Genomic DNA, 20,836 nt, shown 5'->3' with positions numbered 1-20,836 from the left:
CTCAGCAGGGCGTCAGGACACTGCAGCTCAGCCCGTTGGGTCTCTTTCTGTGTTTTGTCTACCGCACAGTCAGCTTTAATGAACAGTGCAGTGACCTGTGAACAACTGGACTACTTGACTTAAACACAGATTCGTTTGTATAAAGGATGGTACTTGGCTTCCACATTTGCTCTTGCGTGACATGGGACTTCCTTTCTGTTCACCACAAAGGTTTTAGGTGGTTAAAAAGCTTCACTATAGTCTGAGCTCAACCTCCTTTTTACATCTGTTGACCCACTTAAACAATATACAGGGTGTAAAATGCACATACAGATACACCCATCTCACATGAAGTCAGGGTGGCACAAACAGTGAGTGAGGTACCAAACAGCTCGTTTCCATTAAAGACTCACGTATCCAATGACAACGCCTGTGGTCAGACTTATTTGTCGGGGTCAGACCTGGTGTTTCACCCTACAGACTTGTGCCAGCTAAGGCCCGTTAACATTTCAAACACATCACGCTAAACACACAGAGGTTGCCCAACAGCAATCAGATGGAACATTTGGAAATCATTAAAGTCTAAGTGAAAGACAGTTAGATAACAATGTTAAACTCTCTCCAACTGACTCCAAAAACACAGTGCCTCAGCAGTGGGGTACAGCAAGGGGGAAAACTTTTTTTTCTTTCTTTTTGCTCAGAACACATAGCTATTGTTTTCTCTTTCCGTGCCGTCCAATAAGCCTATGTTCGCTCATCATAAAGCCAGAGACCATGTATGGCATAGTGCCCCTTCGCCTTGTTGTGAGAAAAACACAGAGGCTTTATTGTTACCATATTTGTCTCTTGAGACAAATCCAAAGCCCCTGACAGATATCTCAACCTGAACTGTGATGTCTCTTGTTGCCTGTGAATTCAAGCCCAGACAGATTATCTTTAAAAAACGTATCGGGAGCGAACATATATTAAAAAAATGGCAGGGACTGTAGTGATTAAAGGACATGGCTTAATGGCAAAAACCTGTGGCGCATCAGTATTTCAACTCCCGCCTAGCCCCCCTACTCCCTTTTCCTCCCAAAGGACCGAAGCCTATTCCCTCTCTAACCATGTCATCAAGTCTCACTCCCACAAACACGTCTGAGGCCTCTCCAACTCACTTTTTCCCCTCACACATGGAGAATAACAAACAACTGCCAGACAAACAAAGAAAAACGTAGTTCTTTCTGGGAGACTGCCAAAAGATTACGCTACATGTTGGGCAATGATTTTTTCAAATTGCCTGACAGACAAAAAGGGAGGCAAAGGGGGAGGCAAAAGTTATTGCATGGGTAGAAAAATAGGGAATTCAAGGTTTCATGGTGTTGTTTTGCTTAGCCTTTAAAAGGTAATATCGTAAAGTATTAGAAAGACTGAATGATATTACCTTTAAAGGCTGAACCATTTGGCAAAATTAATAACACAAAATTAATAACACTCAGCGACAAAGAATCACCAAAGCTAATGTTTGGATTTTCACAGAAATTAGCAACATACAGTCATGGTCCACAGAGGATTAATCCTAATGAATTGCATGATCCCTGTTCCTATCGTGCCACTATCACTATCATTAACGTTATGCAAATGAACCAACTCTCAAAACACTACGCTGTGCTACCAGAACGCATTGTGCAGCTGCTTGCGTAGACAGTACATATATAATATGGTAAGCCTGGTAACAACGAACCCGGTGGACATTTGCCACGTTATTTTCTTAGTAACAATGTCAAATGAACCACTTATGATCAGGTTCACCGAAATCCTTTACTGAAAATCAATCATATATCTATATGGAGTTACAGTAACTTCATTTTAATAATCTACAGTACAATAAAATGACTTTAAACTTTAAAACAAACTTTGAAATGATACGTAACAGCAGAAAAAGACCTTCACCATTCACCTTCATCCAATCACATATGCTATCACCATCAGCCAACAACTCCACAGACATAGAAAATGTTTTGGACGGGAAAACAGTTGTATCAGTTTGCCCTGCCACAGTATTGTGTCTTCTGTCACCTTGTCTGTCTGTCTGTCTGCCTTTCTTCCTCGCTTCTGTTTCCTCGGTCAGCGATGGGAGTACAGAGTATGTCCTGTCCAGCTGCTACTACTGCCTTATAGCTGGCCAGGCCAAACGCCCACAGCAGACGAATGAGAGAAGCTCTTGTTCAAACTGCCTGAAAAACAAGTCCAGCCTGGTTCGACCAGACACTCCGCAAACCATACCACAAATACCACCCTGACCTAACAGATGCAGTAAAATCAGATGGTAAATATGATGCCTCAGCTGTACCAGTAATATCTCACATTTATTAAATGTCTCCAGTAATGACAGTAGCAATTGTATAAAAGATGAAGAGTGCGGAGTGTAACCCTAACTACATCCTACAATTAAATATGCAGAAAAAAGTTGCCAAATTACTGTGGTTTACTTAGTCTACAACTACATTGTGGTGAGCTACAATAATACCTCCAAAACCTCAGCAAATTACACGATAATTGTCTATTGCTAGAATATGTGCAGGCTAACTTTTTGGGCTTCACATTTATTGTGAAAACAGTGGAATCAGGAGTCGAGATGCTTCATTTCCCCAGGACCTGGCAAAATCTGATCCGTGATATCTGATATAGCATATATGACATAAAGATGAATGATTCTATACAAAACCCTCATTAATGAGCATCAATCTCAATCCAGACAACCAAGTCATATTGACTGTGCAGTAAATGTCAGGAGAGCTCTAGCTATCCCCCTTCTTGACTTTCAATCCTGATGGATCACTTTGTTAACATTCATGGAAGGGAAGCTTGGTTCTCATAGGACTCTCTGGGTCAGGCAAAATCAGCTACGGACGAGGCTTAAGGAACAAAAGCTAACATGGACAAGATCCTGATCTGGCCCAACAGTCTCAACATCAACATCTCATTCTCACTCGATTCCCACCCCCTGCCCAGCTCTGAGGTCAAGACACATCCACGGCTTAACTGAAATTATGGCTTGAATCGTAAAACTTTTAATCTAAAACCAGTATTAAACAGGATTCCAAAACTTCAAAGTAAGATCTAAATGTCCTCCAAGTGACCTAATATTTTTTTTTGTAATATATTGCAATGTTGCAAATGTTTAAACGTAGGGGCTCAAAGGTTTAGCCAATAGGATCCATCGAAAGATGCTTGATGCAGCGATCCAGAATACTGCAGACATCTCACATTGAAAATGAAAAGGTGCCTTTAACATTTGACGGGACTATCTTCATTGGAGTCACCAGAGACACCGCACTTCACTGACCCTATTAAATATTAGGTTTTCAAAGTTAGGGGTATCAGAACTAGCAACTACGACAAATGTCACAGGTGTAAAAACCTCATGTAACAGTCCAAGATAGTGTGGCTTTAGATGTGAAAGCGAGAAGGGAGTTTACCAGTTGGAAAAACTTACTCAGATCGTAAACTTTCATCACCACTCTCTGCCTCTTTCACTGTGGGTGGGCATAGTCACGGGAAGTTACATTTTACTTGAACTGGAGTTTACCCAAACCACTTGAGCTTAGTACTCCACCTATATTTGGCTAAAACATGTCGTGTGTTACAACTGGTAACTGAGTATCTGGTAATAAAGTACATACTGAAGTCCGTTTCTGCATCAGTGACAAATGTATAATGTTAAAACATTTTTCTCAGTCTTACTTTTTGGCTACATTGAACAAGTAAAACATACAGGACGTTTGTGGACGTACTGCTGCAACGCCACACTTACACTATAGTCATGTAAGTGGAGCATATGTTCCACAGAGATCCCCTCTACAGACATAAAAGAAGGCCAGTCTTCTATTTATATGTTCAGATTTTACTTGACACTAAAAACAGATCAAAACATCTATAATTCCTTTATGAAAGTACCAGTTACAGGAAATTACACAATGTGCTTATTGACACATTTGATTTTGAGAGTTTCTGTTAATATTAACTGTTTCCTGTCACCTGTTTCCTTTAATAATCGCTGACCAGAGAGATTGAGATGGACAGGATGCCCAGAAAATGATAAAACGAAATTGAAAAAAGCAAGCGTAAGTGATCAGAGCTCACTGAGCTTTTGTTACCTGGTGACTCTGATGTTGACATGGAGACGACAGATCTGTGCTTGGGTTGCAACTTTTTGGCTAAATTTCTATCAGATATTTAATTTGTGGTCTGTCGTTTCTACATTGGAGGTAAAGGACCAGGACATGAAAGACACCCACTCATGAATGAAACACGCCTCAATCGGTTTATTTTTCTTCTAAGTTCCCATTTAAATGCTTTTTTTCTTCAGTTATACCTTTTTGAAGGATAAGCACTAAATATATACAGACTGATTCTAACAGCAACAGTGGATATAGACAGTACAGACATGTGCAAGGGGAAGTTATTTTCTGTCAGAAGATATGAATGATACTATTACTCTTTACTATTGTTTTACATTGGCTAATATTCACTTAGGACTGACTGTGACAGAGTTTGAGGTAAGACAGGAAGTGAACACAGTAAATCCCAAATTAAGGAGGGAGACACTAGAGATACTCACCTCTGATATATTTAAACACTGTGAGGTCACCAGACACATTTCACATTCTTTGGCAGGATCCTTTTGGACTGTAACTATTGTGATTTAAGGACTAATACTTCTTTCACATATGTTGAATGTTAGACTAGATCATAACCAGTGATAAAATAAAGGTACTTTCATTTTCACAACTTTCTAGCTTCTTTAAGTGCAACCACATTGTACATTAAGGGAGGAAACCATACACTATGTAAAGTGACATTATGCAGACTACTGGTTGACTTAACTGCGCTTGGAGTCACAACATTATGCTGTGATTAATTAATAATAATCCATCGAAGTGTTCTGCATTTATACTTTCCCTTATTGAAGAGATTATTCAATCATTTCAGATCCATCTTTTACATTATATCAACAAAGCTTCTATCAGTTCTGGTTAAACTACAAGTTAATTCAACATAATTCATTCAGGACACAGAACTACGAGATGTACCATTGATAATTATCTTTTAGTTTAAAATACAAAAGCAGGACCCTTCCTGGGATGTGCATTCGTAAATAGAGCCTCCTCCTATCTTACTAGAGATAAACGCCTCTATTTCCAAAGAATCAACTTTGTTTGCCGTCCACACTGTGGCATCAAGCCAAGATTTGGGTACAGGAAGTGATGTCAGTCTGTGTGCCAGTTAGGGACAAATCTGATATTCCCACAAAGCCATTTCCGAAGATAAACAAACAGAACCTTCCCCTGTGTGTGCGTACACATCCTCACATGTCTAGTTCCCAGTATCCTTCAGTAAGCATGGAAAATTGTGTTTCTCCTCCAGATACATAAGACAGTCAAAGCAGTGAAGATTACCTCACATATGTCAACACAGGCTTCATATCGCAAAACAATAGAGGGGATGATGCATTGTGAATACACTTGTCCAATAATGTAAAGATAGCATAAGGCCAACTTAATTACAATAAATACAAAGTAGCACAAAGGGGCCTCTAGTTTCAATATACAGTATCTCCTCCCTACCTAGGATATCCCAGTTCCCATATGAACTACAGGATTAAATGAATCCTCTGCACTCCTTTCTTTGTTACTGCAGGGCATGATTCCCATGGACCATGAAGCATGCAAGCTAGTTTAGGGAACGTAATATTCTGCCCGTTCTTGTTTTCCTAAGGGGTTTGGACTAAAAGAATCACTAGCTCTGCAGTGTTGACATTAGCGCAGCCCACTCACCCCTGAACCTTCAGTCACTACTACAGGAAGTGAGTAAAGCCTTTCATAAGGGTAGTGTGAGTTCACTTTATCGGGCTGCCTATGAAAAGGATTTATCTCTGGACTGTAACGTTAGAGGAATAAGAGAAGGAAGCTGGAATGGGATGAAGGGAGGAGTGTAGGGGTGAGCCTCAGCTCCATTAGGGAAGTCGTAAACTCCCCCATCAAAGTGTGAAATCTGAAGTCAGATATCCCGCAAACCCCTCCGTAACCTAATATCAACCCAAACACACTTTATTGAGAGATTCATCAATCGTAATCTTGTCAGCTGGCATATAATTGAAAATACAGTTTAAAGACAGGGGGTTTCACTAGATTATATTTTATCTATGTGGGTGATGTGGTGCAGATACATGTATGGGTATATAGGCAAAGCTTTTTATACGTTCTTAAGTAGGTTAACAGGTGTTCAAACAATAAATTACATCCCTGTGTGTGTAGAAACTTCAGCAACAGTGAAGGCACTGAATACCAAGGAAAACAGTACCAGTAAAAATGCATCTCACAATGAGATTTTTCACAAATAATAACCAGTAAAGTGAATATAAACAAGGAATACTTATGATGATTGACGATACAATGAAATCAAATATCTATGACATGTATAGTATCATATCAAAATAATCATATATATCTTATATACTATCCAACCCTAGCTGAACGTTCAATCACGTTGTTATGTACATAAATAAATAATCTATTTCCATCTTTACTTGAAAACTGTGCAGTAATTTACTGCCTCAGTATGTGAGAGATGTTCTATTGCAACATCTTTTCTGGGGCTTGTTAACTGAAATGAAAAAGTAGATTAAATCATTTTCTCTTTGACCCAAAAACATACTGAGGAGTTTTAAGTATTTATTTAAGCTCAGAGCAGTGCTTGCAGTCTTCCTCTCAGCTTAAATTAGTGGCCAAACAACCTCCACTTAATTTATGTTGCCTGAGGGGCAAAACCCAGGGCACAAGAGCAAAGTAAGGACGCAGTAATAAACATTACAGTACATTTCTTACAGTAATCTAGATAAAGATTTGCTGGGTGTTCTTTGTTATTTATGACAGTAAATGAAGAATAGTTGGGCTTTGGACAAAAAAAAGCAATTGTGACACGCATTTATGTTCAAGAAGTAGGTTTGTGTAGAAACTACTGGTCTAACACAATAGTAAACTGCTCTGTTTGCCAAAGATGTACAAATCCATATATCTTGTAGGTAGGTAAAACAAGTTGCCCTGACTGAAACTGAGCCCACTTATTATTCATCAGCCCTGACAGATGACGTGGCCACCTGTTGGTAAGCTATCACCATTGCTTGAAAAAAAATACTTGAAAAATTACAAACAGCATCTGAAGCCACAGGCAAACAGAGGAGATGGAAGTGGGCACATTTCTCTCCACCTCTAAATGCAGACATAAATCAGAGGGCTTTGAAGAGATGGATGACAAGGCTCATTCCCAGAGGAACACAGGAGCCACTGTGTAAAGTGAGACAGCTGGGAGAGACTGAGCATGTGTGCGTATAGGACTGAAGATTTTACTGGCTTCGCTACCACTGTATGTCTTTACTGATGGGTGCTGACATGTGCTGTCTGGACCTATAATATCAAAGAACAAAAAAGTTGTCAGCACAGTCACGAAACAAGAACAGGCTGTTCATGTTTCGGAAACGTAGTGCAGACTTACCACGAACCACAAACTGGTCCAGTTTGTCAACTGGTCCATTATCTGTGACCTAAATCAGTGTAGGTAAGCGTATAAAAGCAGCAGATGTCAACTAGTCAAGGATGAAAAACATGAAATATAATTCTTTATAATTCTTTTTAAAGGAGCAAACAGATGGAAATAAATTATCATCCAATCCTTAACCAAAACAAGTGAGGGCTTTGTTGGCGAAGGAAAAATAAGTGTATATTAGAGTTATTACACAGCGGTTATGTGGTTTTCAATCAGACTTGACTTTGTTGAAATTACATAAGTGGCCTGCATCAGTCGTACCCGAGCTGAAGAGCCGTTTCTGGTTAAATGGGACAATGGAGAGAAATATCTGTCCTGCTGCTCCAAGGGCATCTCACTCATCAATCATAAAAGCCTGCAAAAGCCATGCTGTCTGACAGCAGCTTGGTAGGGGTTCTGGAGCAGCCGCTTCATCTACATTCACAAAAATTCAAACCCAGCAGGGGATGCAGGGAGGTGTGCCCTGGAGCCTCTTGTCTTGTCCTACTTGATATCAGCCTCATTTCATTTGTGTTGGATCATCTGCCTCGCCAGAAACCCTCACTGTACAGTACCTAATATCATCCACCAGCCATGATGGAAAGTCAATATGTCAGACGGGCTGGGGCTAAAAGGTCAGCTGAAAGCTCCGAGGACGCTTGTTGAGTTACAATCCTTAAGTCCGGAAATTCTAAAAGCCCGCAGAACGTAAAGAGGTTTGGAGAAATGTTGTAGAGCCGAAACAATACTGTAAATCCCAGTGTGCTTGCGTTTGAAAGTTTATTACGCTCCATTTCATCTACGTCAAGTCTCAAACAAATGATCTGGATCACAACCACACTGTTTACGAATATCAAGAACAGCCCTACTTAACCAGAACTTTTCTGGTCTTCTATCGAAATTGACAAACACACACACACACACACACACACACACACACACACACACACACACACACACACACACACACACACACACCCTTGTATACCCAGGGAAATCCACAGATAGGTCTGGACTTGTTTGGGGCATGAGGAAATGATTTTGTTAAATCAATAATATTAAGCAGTGAGTCTGACAAGATGCTTCAAAGCTTTGATGCTTTGTCTACCGTCAGCACAACAGTGACATTTCAGAGGTGAAAATCACATTTGTATTCTGAATCAGGCATGTTGATTATTAGCCATAATGTTTAAAACATCCAAGACAGACTTACCAGCATCTATGCAATGCCATGGAGAAGTGCTAGACGCCCTAAAATCTGAAACAGCGTCGTCTCTGATTGGTGGAGCTCGCTGTATCTATGGAAAGGTTAACCACACCCGCAAAAGTCATGTTGGCTAGGGGAGTTACTGCTGCCACAATCGGATCTTTACCATTACGTTTATCAGGAAGCAACCATGATTTCCTTTCTGGCATGTTCTGGAGTGACAAAGTCAGGCAATGTATTTTGTGAGTTTGTGAGTTGCTAAGGAAGTCAGAAAGGAATAATTTGCAATGGTTTGTAGGGACGAGTAGTTCTTCACTCTATGAATTATTATGTACACAGTCTTGTACCCTTGACTTGTTTTTCAAATGAATCTTTTCTCTTCATCAATTGTTTCATGGTAACAATCTAGCTCATTGTTGGATGGCTTATTTCTATGTGGAAAATTCTTCATACAGGGATTTTCTGAACGGCAGTGCAGTGAACGAATGGGAAATTCACAACCGAAGCTGTTCAAATAGTGAGCAGTCAATGTTGAGCTCTTTAGAAGTACATAGTCGTCAGCTGCACTAAAAAAGACAGATAAGGCGAAAGAGAAATATAGCTTCTTGATGTAGTTTAGGTAGTCTCTAAACCTCCATACATTTCTGTGGGCGATGAGGCTGAATCCGACCCACCTCAACACTCACTCGCTCATCAAGTTGACTTTCAGGACTTTGGAGACAAACTGCAAGTGGCTGACGTTTCCAATCCTGTCGTCATCTTAGACTCTTAATTACAATAGCAATATAATAGCAAGCAAATCCTTGATATCAAAGGTCTGAATATTCATTCATTCATTCATTGAATATAAGTAGTTCATGAAGCTTCAAAGCCTCTAAAAGGCTAACTGGGACATCTCTACCAAGCGCGTTGTCTGCACTGATACTTTTTTTTATTTTGGGCATCAATCAAATGGCAGCTCTAAAAGATGTCTTTGATCCCGTGATATTTTACAAAAACATCATCGCTCAGATGTGATAATAGGGGCCTTTGAGAAGCAGCAGGTTGCCATCAACAGAAAGCAGCGAGTCAAACAATGCTGGCCCTTTGTGCCAGTGTGTGAGCCCAGTGTGAAGGAGCCACAGAGGTGAGAAAGGGCAAGGCGGACAGCGTTTTCACACCAGCTGGAAAAGGCTGCATTCCTCCGGGGTTCTTCATCTTCAGGAAAGGAGGGGCAAAAAAAAAAAAAAAAAGAAGGAAGAATGACCTGTCAAATGCCATGCTGCCTCGTGTATTGACACGCACAAAGGGCGCTGGAGGGGCCTCTTTACTGCACAGTTAACCAGCCGAAAGTATGATGAATAATAGGTTTGTTACACCAGTCGCCAGACAATAAACTAGTTATGAGTAGATGTCTAGTAAATATACAAAGTCAGCAGATAATATACATGAAGTAATGTGAATGCTGTAAACTGAAAACACAGACATTTGCTACTAAATGATACTTTTTTAACAGTTTTTATTGCTCTTTTGTTGCGCAGATGCTTAAGTAATGACAGGAGTAGGCTATACTCAAGCTACCAATAACATTTTTTAAAGGAATTCCACAGCGGCTAATGATTATTTTATTTCCTACAACCACCTCAACCACATCTTCTATTTGATTGGTGAAATCAAATTTTCAAATGGAAGTGGAAAAAGAGCGTTTCTAAGTGCGTGTGTTTGTGATCTAACCCAAACAGCTCTTATTTAGGACAAAGTAAAGGGCCTGCTGTCATTTTTTGGACAGGCACTCCTGTTTTCCAAAGGACCGTTCCAAAATTGGGACATGGTCTTTCAGCAGGACTCATCTGGTGGAAATGGAGTGGGGAAGGTGAGGCCCCTGGAGAGGTTGGTCTGATGAAAGACACCACCTGGACGCCTTTAGCTAGAATCCCATATTAGGACTGTTTTTTTGCAGACAAATAGTCGTGCACTTAAGTTGGCACCTTTGCAAAATGATTAGGTAACTGAAGTTCTGATGAACTCACGCTGGTAATGACTAAAAAAAATGTAAAAAGCAGCTCAACAAACGCTACATGATCGCCCATCATCGTTTTTTCTGGCAGCCTCCAAAGGTTATCTGAAAAGAAGGACTCTGTTTTTTTACGATTACTTTCTCTTTCTTCAATGAAGTCACTCTCTCTTACTATTACTCTCCCCTGCTCCAGTGGCTTTTTTTCATGGGGCTGTGAAACACAATGGAAAACGCACGATCACCCCAGCTGTCTCCCATTACTGGCTTTGACCGAAATTATTTACACGCCTGCTTACTGGAACTATGGAGAGACGGGATGAGACAGAGACAGGGGGGAGAGGGGAAAGGGGCGGCGATTCGGTTCACTCCTGCAGATTTGCGCAAGCGTTCCTCGTAACGGGAGGCTGACAAGAAATGATGGACTTGGACGAAGATACGAGTCTATCTGTAAGGACGTGTCTGCTGCACTTCATTCAGGTCTTCTCTCAGTGACAGACAGTTAGGGAGCAACAGTGAGCAAATAAAATAAATATCCCTTAATCTAATTTATAAACTGCTGTTAATTAAACTGGGTAATAGTAGGGTGACCTTTATTCAATAAGCAAAAGATATAAACAGACAGTGCCAGAATGGCTGCCTCCTCCTTGACAGCGCTGTTAAGATAAAGGCCTCACCATGGGGGAGAGCAGACCTGTAATTAGACACACACGGGACTCCCGTTGCTATGTAAACATCCCGACCACTCTGCCTAGCAGCACACAGCCTCTGTGCTGCTCGGGCTCCTCGCATGAATCACAGGGCAACATCTGGTTTAGCGCGCTGGAAGGGACTTTGTCGGTTTGGCACGCTGTACGTGTGTGGAGTGTGTCGATTTGGACCAGACGACCCACGCCTGCGCCTGCCTCTCTCCTCCCCCTGGCTACCCCACCTCTCAGATTACAGCGGTTGCACAATGCATTTTGGCAGTCCCCTCTCTTGCTGGCCCTAAGAAAGGACTGTGGATATAAAGACGAACCTTTTGCTCAACTGTGGGGGAAAAAAACATTACAACCACTTTTGGCCTCACAGTGACTCTTGTCTGCCAAGAGTATACAAATATGCAGACGGAGAGAAAGTTGTTTACTTTACTGTACGTATGGACTGTGACTACGAGCACAATTCAATCCCTTCTTCCAGTTATTGTTTTATTCAACAATCATGTTGTTGGACCATATAGTTCCATGATGGATAGCTGTAGACAGATTCGCATTAATGGCTTCATCATTCATCAAGTCACCGCGTAAGTACAATCAGTAAGGGCCTTAATAGGAGGGAGAAAGTACTTCTCCAATCAACAACACTGGTGTGTTTTTCAGTGAGGCAGCAGCCCGGCGTTGTGCCTCCAGTATAACCAGCATGCTGCCAGGGCTGTTTCTGGCAAGTGCCTCAAATTAATATCTGGCATGGCTCCGACAAGACTCTATTTCACAGCGAAACCCAAACTCAGCCCAAACGTCCATAATATATCCTTCACAAAATAACCATTTTGGCAAGCTAAAAAGAGACAACCACAAAATGGTAGCAAGGATATGAAGAGGGAAAAAAAGTTATAAACAGCAAAAGAGTGAAGCAACAGAGCCGAGATTTGAAGTATGGATGTCAAGGTGCTCTCAGTCTGACTTTTAAGAGTTATGGGAGGCCCAGATCCTGGATTGCATTACACTGAGAGAAGACTCATTCTAGACTAATCTAAACATTACGTAAGAGCTCTCCTGACAAGTTTAGAGGGCAGATGTGACTGTTTACACAGATGCTGTTAGATGATAGAAATAGACAGAAAAAGAGAGAGAGGAGAAAGATAAGCTGAAGTGGTAGTGAATAAAAAATATGAAGAAACAAAATTGATAAGCTTGAGAGATGGGAGAATATCTTTTAATCTACAAATGTGTTTATTGGACTGCAATTTACCTGTTCAAAAATCAACTATTTGGATAACTCAAGAGCAACTCAAGATTTGTCCATAAATCACATGAGTATGCTCGCTGCCAGTGGACTTCGGAGGAAAGGGCATTTGGTTGTCTTACTGTAAATATCTGTCCCTTGTGACACAGTACAACAATGTGTTGTTCCGTATGAGGAAGAATTTAGAGGAAAACTTTGTACGTGACTTCATTGTGTTGGAGATCCTGGCATTGTGGGAGAAATTATGTTTGCTCTGCCCACAACACACTCTGACTACACTGCTATTGTTTGACTAAAAGTCAACTCTCTAGAGTGTGGTTCAAACCTCCAGAGAACTTTTCAAATAATAACCCATGTTGGCAATTAGATGGAAGGCATGAAAAATGTGAAACCACACATTTTTTCGAGTGCGAGATACATAGCATGCCTCCTACTGGGTAATTATTCCCGTGCTACCACAGAAAAACAACACGGGATGTTGCAGATTAAAGCTGGACTGAGTTCAGGTCCAGAGCTGTATATTGTGAAACCAGTCTCTGTAAACAGGACATCTAACAATATGAAAAATGGAAGAGGAATGTACACACTAGATTGCGTGTCAGATTTTTGCCAACTTGACAGATTTTTTTACTCAAACTGCAGGTTAGGGCTGAGTGGATTTGGGCCGTACATCGAATATATTGGTCAAGTTACCAAACGACAAAAACCACTGCTGATTTTCAAAGCCAATGTGGAAATTACAGCAGTAACAGTTTCTCTAATTACATCTTGTGGCCAACTCCACAACATCTTGAAACTGCCCCAACTTTTAGCTTGGGCATGGTGCCGGTCACATTTAAACCAAAACTAGTAATTTTTCAGTTGTATAAAATAAGTCCAAACTGTTCAGATGTAGCCAGTGGCTAAGTGTTGGCTAACACGAGTAAAAAAGCTAAGCTAGCAACCAAGACAGTGAGAGGCTATCATACAGGGCAAACACTTCAACTTTTAGATATATTTGACCAAGTGCTTGAACTTTCCAATGTACAATTTGTGTTTTGTTTTTTTTTTACCATTAAAAACTTAAAAATTGTGTGAGGCTGTTAAGTTAGAGCAATAATCTGTGACATATTTGTATTATCTTGGCCACACAAGCAGCAGGGCTCATTTTGGTCCAGACTGAAATATCTTGGCAACCATTAAAGTGATCACCATGAAATCAGATACAGAAATGAATGGTCCCCACAGGATTTATCCTAAACAGCCATTTTGAATGACTATTTAATGGTATTAATAAATAAAAGTACTCTTAAAAGAGTAAGAAAAACTAAGACTAATTTTCATGAGGACTATTATTAGATTTGATTATTTTTATGAATAATAATTTCTATGTCGTTGTACAGTCAGTTGTTGCCTCCTGTGGCCAGAAACAATCTCAGCGATGTGCAAAAACCAAAGAGAGCAATCTGAAGGAGATAGTGGTAGAGTGTCACAGATATAAATCTAAGCGCTGTAGGAAAGCGTTTATATCTATAAGAACATATTAGAGTCGTACAAAAAGGTTGTACGTAACGGGCACATTCCTCAAGTGAGAGGTGCAGTATTTCCTATTAATGATGTGAGGTTCAGATAGGACGGTTTGTGGCAGGAAATAACATTATCTGGATTATCACACATGCATTACACTCTCTTCGTCTTTTTGGTTTGCCAGTTTAACGGCTGTAAATTTCTGAGTATTTGGCAGCATCAGATTCTCATTCCAATCAATCTGACAGTTACATGTAGGCCTGCTGACTGTTTGTATTCTGAGATTGAACCTGTCAGCACTTTCTTAAACAAAAATCCCCCTTAGACACAACTCTGACAAGCACTGTCTAGAAAGGCATGCTGGGAGTACACATGGAAAATCCCATGGGTATGGGCAAAGTTGCGGTTGTCTGACAACACAGCAGTGCAGGGCTTGGTGCATAGTTCATATAATCTATTCCTAATACCAGATAGATGCATGGGTTTGACTTTGGCTCCTAACAATAAAACTGAATTTGACAGCAATCACTTTCACATGTAGCTAAGCAGTGCGAGAAACTTACCTGCAGATGCCAGGCAACATATTGCAAGAAGTATTAAGGTTACTGAGGATCTTCTTGCCATTTTGTAATTTTCCTGGAGCTTCCAGTATGACGAACTGGCCTTTCTCTTGCTTTTCACAAAGGTTTCCTTCTCGACGAAGCAGTCTACAGGAAGTCAGCTTCAGCCCTCAGCTGTAAAGTGAACAAAAGTAGAGAAAGTCAACCAGAAGAAGGAGACTGAGGCATTGAGCATGGACAAACAGCAGGGAACTGGCCTCTACTTAATACACCCCGTGGGAGTGATGAGATGAGACAAGAGAGGCTGCAGTTTGGAGAGCAGGGGATTAATCCTGGTGGGTTAATTGGGGGTCTTGCATGCTTCAAAGGACCGTGATGCACACACCTTCCCGTGCCCATGGCCAGTGAGAGCTGGTGAGCAGTGCGGGACGGCTGACTGGCTTGCTGGGTGTGAAGCACTTTGGAACAAGCCACAGGTTATTAACACAATTTAATTGAGAGCGCCAGAAAACACTGAATGCTCCAGTGGGGTCCTCAGTAAGCAGCTTAATACCACCACGCTAATCAGCATGGCCTCGTTTGAAGCTTTCACTTTGGTAATGTAAACGCAAACACTGACCACCGTGATGGGGCAAAAAATCTATGCACTTCTAATCACAAAGGATGCACTACGTTTTCACAGAGTCAATGGAGTTCCTATTAAATTACCTAAAATAAAATCATCTGGACATTTTAGCAGTCAACCAACATGTTATTCAATTACATATAGTCAAAGTGACATTAAAATGTACTGTTGCTGAGAAATGCCTGTGTTTGTTTTCAGCTCTTTAATTATTTCCAATGATCACAGGGACTAGACGTTGTGTGTTCCTTTCTGTATACATGTTTATATGTGTATGTGTGCTCTGTATATCTATATATATGGGTTTTCTTCTGGGGCCCCGAATGTGCATTTCCACATGAATTAAGTTTACAGGCTTCGTAATTATCTCTCCTCACAAGGCCGTACGGTATGACCGTTTTTACCTGTTGATTAGGCACAGTCACTTGTAAGGTGTGTCTCTTCACTAGTTTTGTGTCTGAATAAGGGCTTTAGCCAAAATATCACATGTGGAGGTAATAAATGTTCAGTGCATCATATCTAGGGTGCAGACTTCCTTTTTTCCCCCTATTGTCCAGCACTGAACGTTCAATGTGCTTGGATGCGAGCTCTCTCTTTTCTGATTGATTTGGAGCATAGAGTAAAAACAGATAGATCAGATCAGATAGACAGATATGCTGTGCACAGTTTAAAGAATCAGTGGATTTAACATTTTCAGGAGGCAGAACACATACTTTTTGGCAAGTATTGACATAATTGGTAAATTTACAGCCTATCACATCCAAAATATTGTTTGATTCTTGAGAATCATTTAAACAGTATGTCTTTGGCTCTGACTAATTCTAGATAGTTACCCGGCGTGTTTGGCAGCCACAACCAAAACATTTATTTTAGAAAGATATGGTCCACGGACAAAGTTATGCAAACTTACTTCACTGAGTGGTTTCTTTATGGCAACAAAACTGTTACTGTCTGCAGTGAAGGTGCTGTGACAGGAATTGCACTCGTTCACAGTTTAAAGGCTTCGCATGTGACGTGAACAGTAGCCGCGTGGAAAGAACAGATGTTCACGTATCTGACTCGAGGTGAACCATTAAGGGTGAGGGAGGTGATGCACAGAGGCACTAAAGGTGCATCGCTCTGCTGTGCAAGCAGCTCATGTAGGACAAAAGGGCCTTTCACTGTGTGGCAGCTGCAGTGGCTGAGGAGTCATTTTGGAAGATCATGACAAATATTACACTTTCAGCCCTTCAAGGAAGAGCCAGTGCCTTCTGTTTGATTTATGCCCCTCCTTCACCTCCTCACTGACTCAACAGAGGTTTGTTGCAAAACCTTCTGCAAGGCCAAGTCCAAATCAAAGGGAAGCAACATTCAAGCTTGAAAGAGAGTTTCTTACTCTGTTAGTGAAAAATATGGCTGAAGGTTGAAAGACCTGCTGTCAAAAGAGCTCATTTTATCTAGAGAGATCACAGTGTTTTAAAAAGATTGTATCTAAATTTTCACTAGCAGTTAAAGTCAAATTTAGGGCAGCAGTTTTTTACCTTGTTTTGGGTTAGGCTGGCCGGGTTTTACACCAAAAGCTGCACAACACGGTGCTGGTTTTGTTGCAGCAACAACTCAAATCACCTCATGTGACTTCTATTCAACCCTGACCGTCTAAGCCGAGCAACTATTTCACCCGGAGAAGATCTGGAAAGCCCATCAGAACACGCAGACCCCAGACTGAACGTACTGCACATTACTGAAACCAAGCTCCATATTTGTGGTCACTTCAATGTTAAAGGCCTGGCTTATATCTGTGTCATCTCGAATGCATACGCTGGAGTTAAGTGTTGTTACATCCTAAGGGCATACACTGTGTTCCCCTGATCACAAAGCCAGAAGTGAAGAGAGGAGCACCACTGAAGACAGAGGCAGTGTCTGAGATACCTTAACTGCATCTTGTGGTTCATGAGTAAAACGCAAGACTTTCTAATCATTTCAGTTTGCTTCATAAGTCATCTGGAGGTTTGTGTTGTTATATGACCTGGTGAGAGTTCTTAAATGAGCTCTTCTCCTCTTTCAGTGTGAAAGTGTGTGTGTGTGTGTGTACAGGCTCAGCACTGACAAACCACCAAACCTCCCACTCGTTGCAGCGCAAAAGCAGAGCTCTGAATGACTGATCACCAGTCTGACTCACAGTCACAAAGCCTGTCCACACACTGTACACAGAATCCATGAGGGTTGACATGCTACAAACATCCTGGACTGAGCTAAGACTCTGATACCTCTGCATGATGTGTGTCTTTGTAGTCTACAAATGTAGTAGTACTCTACAACGATGACACATTCTGGCATGTCAAAGCACAGGTGTAAACAATATTGGGAAGGACGGCTCTGTTAAGTATCCCAGAGAGCCATGTCAGTGAGTGAGCATGCACATTATCAGAGCTTCCTACCTGGAACAAGCTAACCTAAATCAAACGCAGCCATTGTCAATGTTAAAATAATTACACCTGTGCTTTTTACAGCACTGACAAGTCAAAATGTCTGCTGTGAAAAGGGTCTATTGTCAGCTGCAGCTAATTTATGTTGCTTTCAAGTATCTATACTGATGCCACATGTCTTGGATTAGACCTAAAATGATTAGTTGTGTCAGAAAACTTAAAACATTAAAATATTTAAGGGTTGTTTCAGCAACATTGACAAACGTGTTGCTTCTTCCAGCTTCTGAAATGTGAAGATTTGCTTCTTGTCTCTGTTATGTAACATTTTACCTTGAATATCTTCAGATTAAGGACTGATGTTTGGATAAAATAAGCAATCTGAAAATTTCATCTTGAGTTTAAAGGGCATTTTTCAAATTGTGTTTGACGTTAAAGGTAATCAGCAATGAACTGTTTGAAAATAAATTACCAGCAGACTAATGTATAGATTATACATGATGCTCAATTCCAAGAATTAGTTCAACAATTACTACTCTAGTGTGAAAAACAAAAAAAAAATGTCATATTTTCAGTCATTTTGGGGCAAAAACAGTCACTTTTGCTGGTTCCAGCTTCTCAAATTTGAGATTTATAATCATTTAATCATACAAGAAATCATCAGCAGACTAATTTATATGTACAGAATTGTTATTTGCAGCTCATGTATGTGACTTTATGTATTAATACCAATTAAATTAGAGCTAAAATAGACAGATTTTTGCAAAAATGACCAACATTTGCTTGTTCCACCTTGTAAAATGTGAGTTTTTGCTGCTCTTATGTTTGTTCCACTGAATATCTTTGGATACAGGACTGGTTAATGGGTGAAAATATGGAATCTGAAGATGTCACCTTAGGCTCTGAGAAAATATGCTGGGCTTTTTTTCACTTTAAGTTCATCAATAATCAGCTAAATGATTTACAAGTATATCATCATCATTAGCTGTAGATCTACATCCAAAACAATCAATTAACTGAATAGGATTTGCATGTTTCTGCATAAAATACCCCTGAACTGGCCAACTTAGATCAGATAACAACTCAATAACCACGCATCAATAATATCACTTCTGTGTCAAATCAGACATCAGGTATATAATGCAATTAAGCAGTGCTGGGTAATTGAACTCATCTGCGCTCTGATGTGTCTCCAGGGTCCAAAACATGATCCTCTATCGCAGGAACACTGACTGACATTTGTGGTTATAAACACACAGCAGCAACCCACCACTTGATTGCAGGTTATTTCCACTGCCGTGCAAATAAACTCAAACACACTGGCTACCATCTGAACCGCACGGCTCCGTCTGTCAGTCACGTCTCATCCCACAGGAGCTGCCCGGACTGGCAGCCAGCGGCTCGGTCCCGCTGTCACGCTTGTTCCTCTTATCTGTACGGGAACACCTCTGTGAGCACCGGATACAACACTCTGTTTACTCTCTGTTTCACGTTAGTTTTTTCCCCTGATTAAAAAACGAGAACAGGAGAAAAAACACTGGATATCAACACGACTAACTTTTTTTTTTTAAGCTAACAACCAGAGGAAGCAGGAAAGCTGCATGTCAGCGGAGTCAAGACACAGATGTTCAGCTGGATTTATGGGCGGTTCAGAAAGGCTGGAAAAGAACATTTTCAACAGTATATACAGACGTCGTGTGGAAAGACAGTGTTTTGTTTACCGAGCTAGCTCTGTTAGAAAACTAAGCTAAAGCTGTGGTGCGTTAGGTAGAGCCGTTGAGCGGGGACGTACCAAGGCAGAGTCTCCAGAAAATGTCCAAGTGAACTTGGTTGAAAGTTTGAAGTCGCTCCGGTTTGGATGCGGATATCAGAGCGGTTCTTCTCCTCCCGGGGCCGGACACTCACACCATCCCGTAGTTTGGAGGAAGAAGAAGAAGAAGGGGGGGAAAAGCAGCTCGTTGTGGGTGAGACGTGTGTGGATAAACGGCTCCTGTCGCTCGAACTTTGGGACGGTTTACTAAATACTATCTAACGTTAACTGCCGTTTACTGAGCGCTTCATCTGAGGGGGGCGGGGCTTACAGGGAGGAGGCTGAGCTGTGCGCGAGATGGGCTGCTGAGGAGCTTCCCAAAGCGGGGTGCACGGGCTCCTCGGGGGTCCGCGCGCGAGAGGGTCCCCGGCCCCGATCCCCCCTCCTCTGTCACCTGATCCTGCTTTATCATATTTTAGTTTGAGGATGCATGTGAGCAATCAGTCCCCATTTACAGCTCAGGCGCTGGTGCTATTCTATACAAAACTTATTGTATAGGGTTCCTACAGGTCACTGTCATCACATGAGGGCCCCCATGTTGTGATCTGTATCTGCATGGGGGCTCTTGATGCCAGATTCTGGGCGGGGGGGGGGGGGGTTCTGGCAAAGCGAGACTCTTGTTGTCACCGATCACTGCACGTTTTAGTGTTTGTGGCTCCGCTGAGCACCGAAGCATCTGTTGCTGCTGATGAGAGGCGATAACACGGATGTAGGAAAATCAACACACACTGCATTTGAGTTTATATTCACTTGAGTATTTACTTCTTCCTAACCAAATTTAAGAGGCTTGATTTTATATATATATATTTTTTTTAACTTTACTATAGGCATAAGATAGCTATGACCAATTTACATAAAGTCAATTAAAGTGAAACTCTCACCAAAAAGCAACCTAAGTTTTATTTGTGATTGAATATGCGTCAAACCTTCGTGTAGATATATAATTACGATGAAAGTGGCACTTTTGAGATTTACCGTAGTTTCGATTTCAGGCAAGCTAATTTTCAACAGGAGTGCATGGGGCACTTTAGCGCTAGCGTTAAAATCGCTATTTTTAAAACACTAAGAAGGCTCAACACAACATGAAACTTTGCTCGTAGTATCACCAGGGTCTCTACACATGAACATGAGCATTGAGAACATTGTTTTTGTACGCAGGGTTTACGAAAAAGAAGGTTTTTGAACTACTCACCGTAAGAGCTGGATCATGGCAGACAAAAAGTATCGATCCCTGAGTACAACCTACC

The 20,836-nt window shown here is 41.1% G+C and overlaps 1 protein-coding gene across 1 annotated transcript in view; it reads right to left on the bottom strand.

Moving 5' to 3' along the window:
• tgfbr3 (transforming growth factor, beta receptor III) overlaps positions 1 to 19,862 on the bottom strand; it is a 72,060-nt gene extending 52,198 nt beyond the window's left edge. Inside the window, exons 1-2 of the mRNA XM_037114635.1 lie at positions 19,572 to 19,862; positions 14,759 to 14,929 (exon numbers count right to left, since the gene is read on the bottom strand). Coding sequence (XP_036970530.1) covers positions 14,759 to 14,819 — 61 coding nt within the window. The 5' untranslated portion in view covers positions 14,820 to 14,929; positions 19,572 to 19,862. The remainder of the gene's footprint in view (positions 1 to 14,758; positions 14,930 to 19,571) is intronic.
• Between the last annotated feature and the right edge of the window lie 974 nt (positions 19,863 to 20,836).

This window comes from Acanthopagrus latus, chromosome 11 (assembly GCF_904848185.1).
Source record: "Acanthopagrus latus isolate v.2019 chromosome 11, fAcaLat1.1, whole genome shotgun sequence".
Lineage (NCBI taxonomy): Eukaryota > Metazoa > Chordata > Actinopteri > Spariformes > Sparidae > Acanthopagrus > Acanthopagrus latus.
The sequence above is the reverse complement of the archived record's forward strand: the minus strand, read 5'-3'. Positions and strand labels throughout refer to the sequence as shown.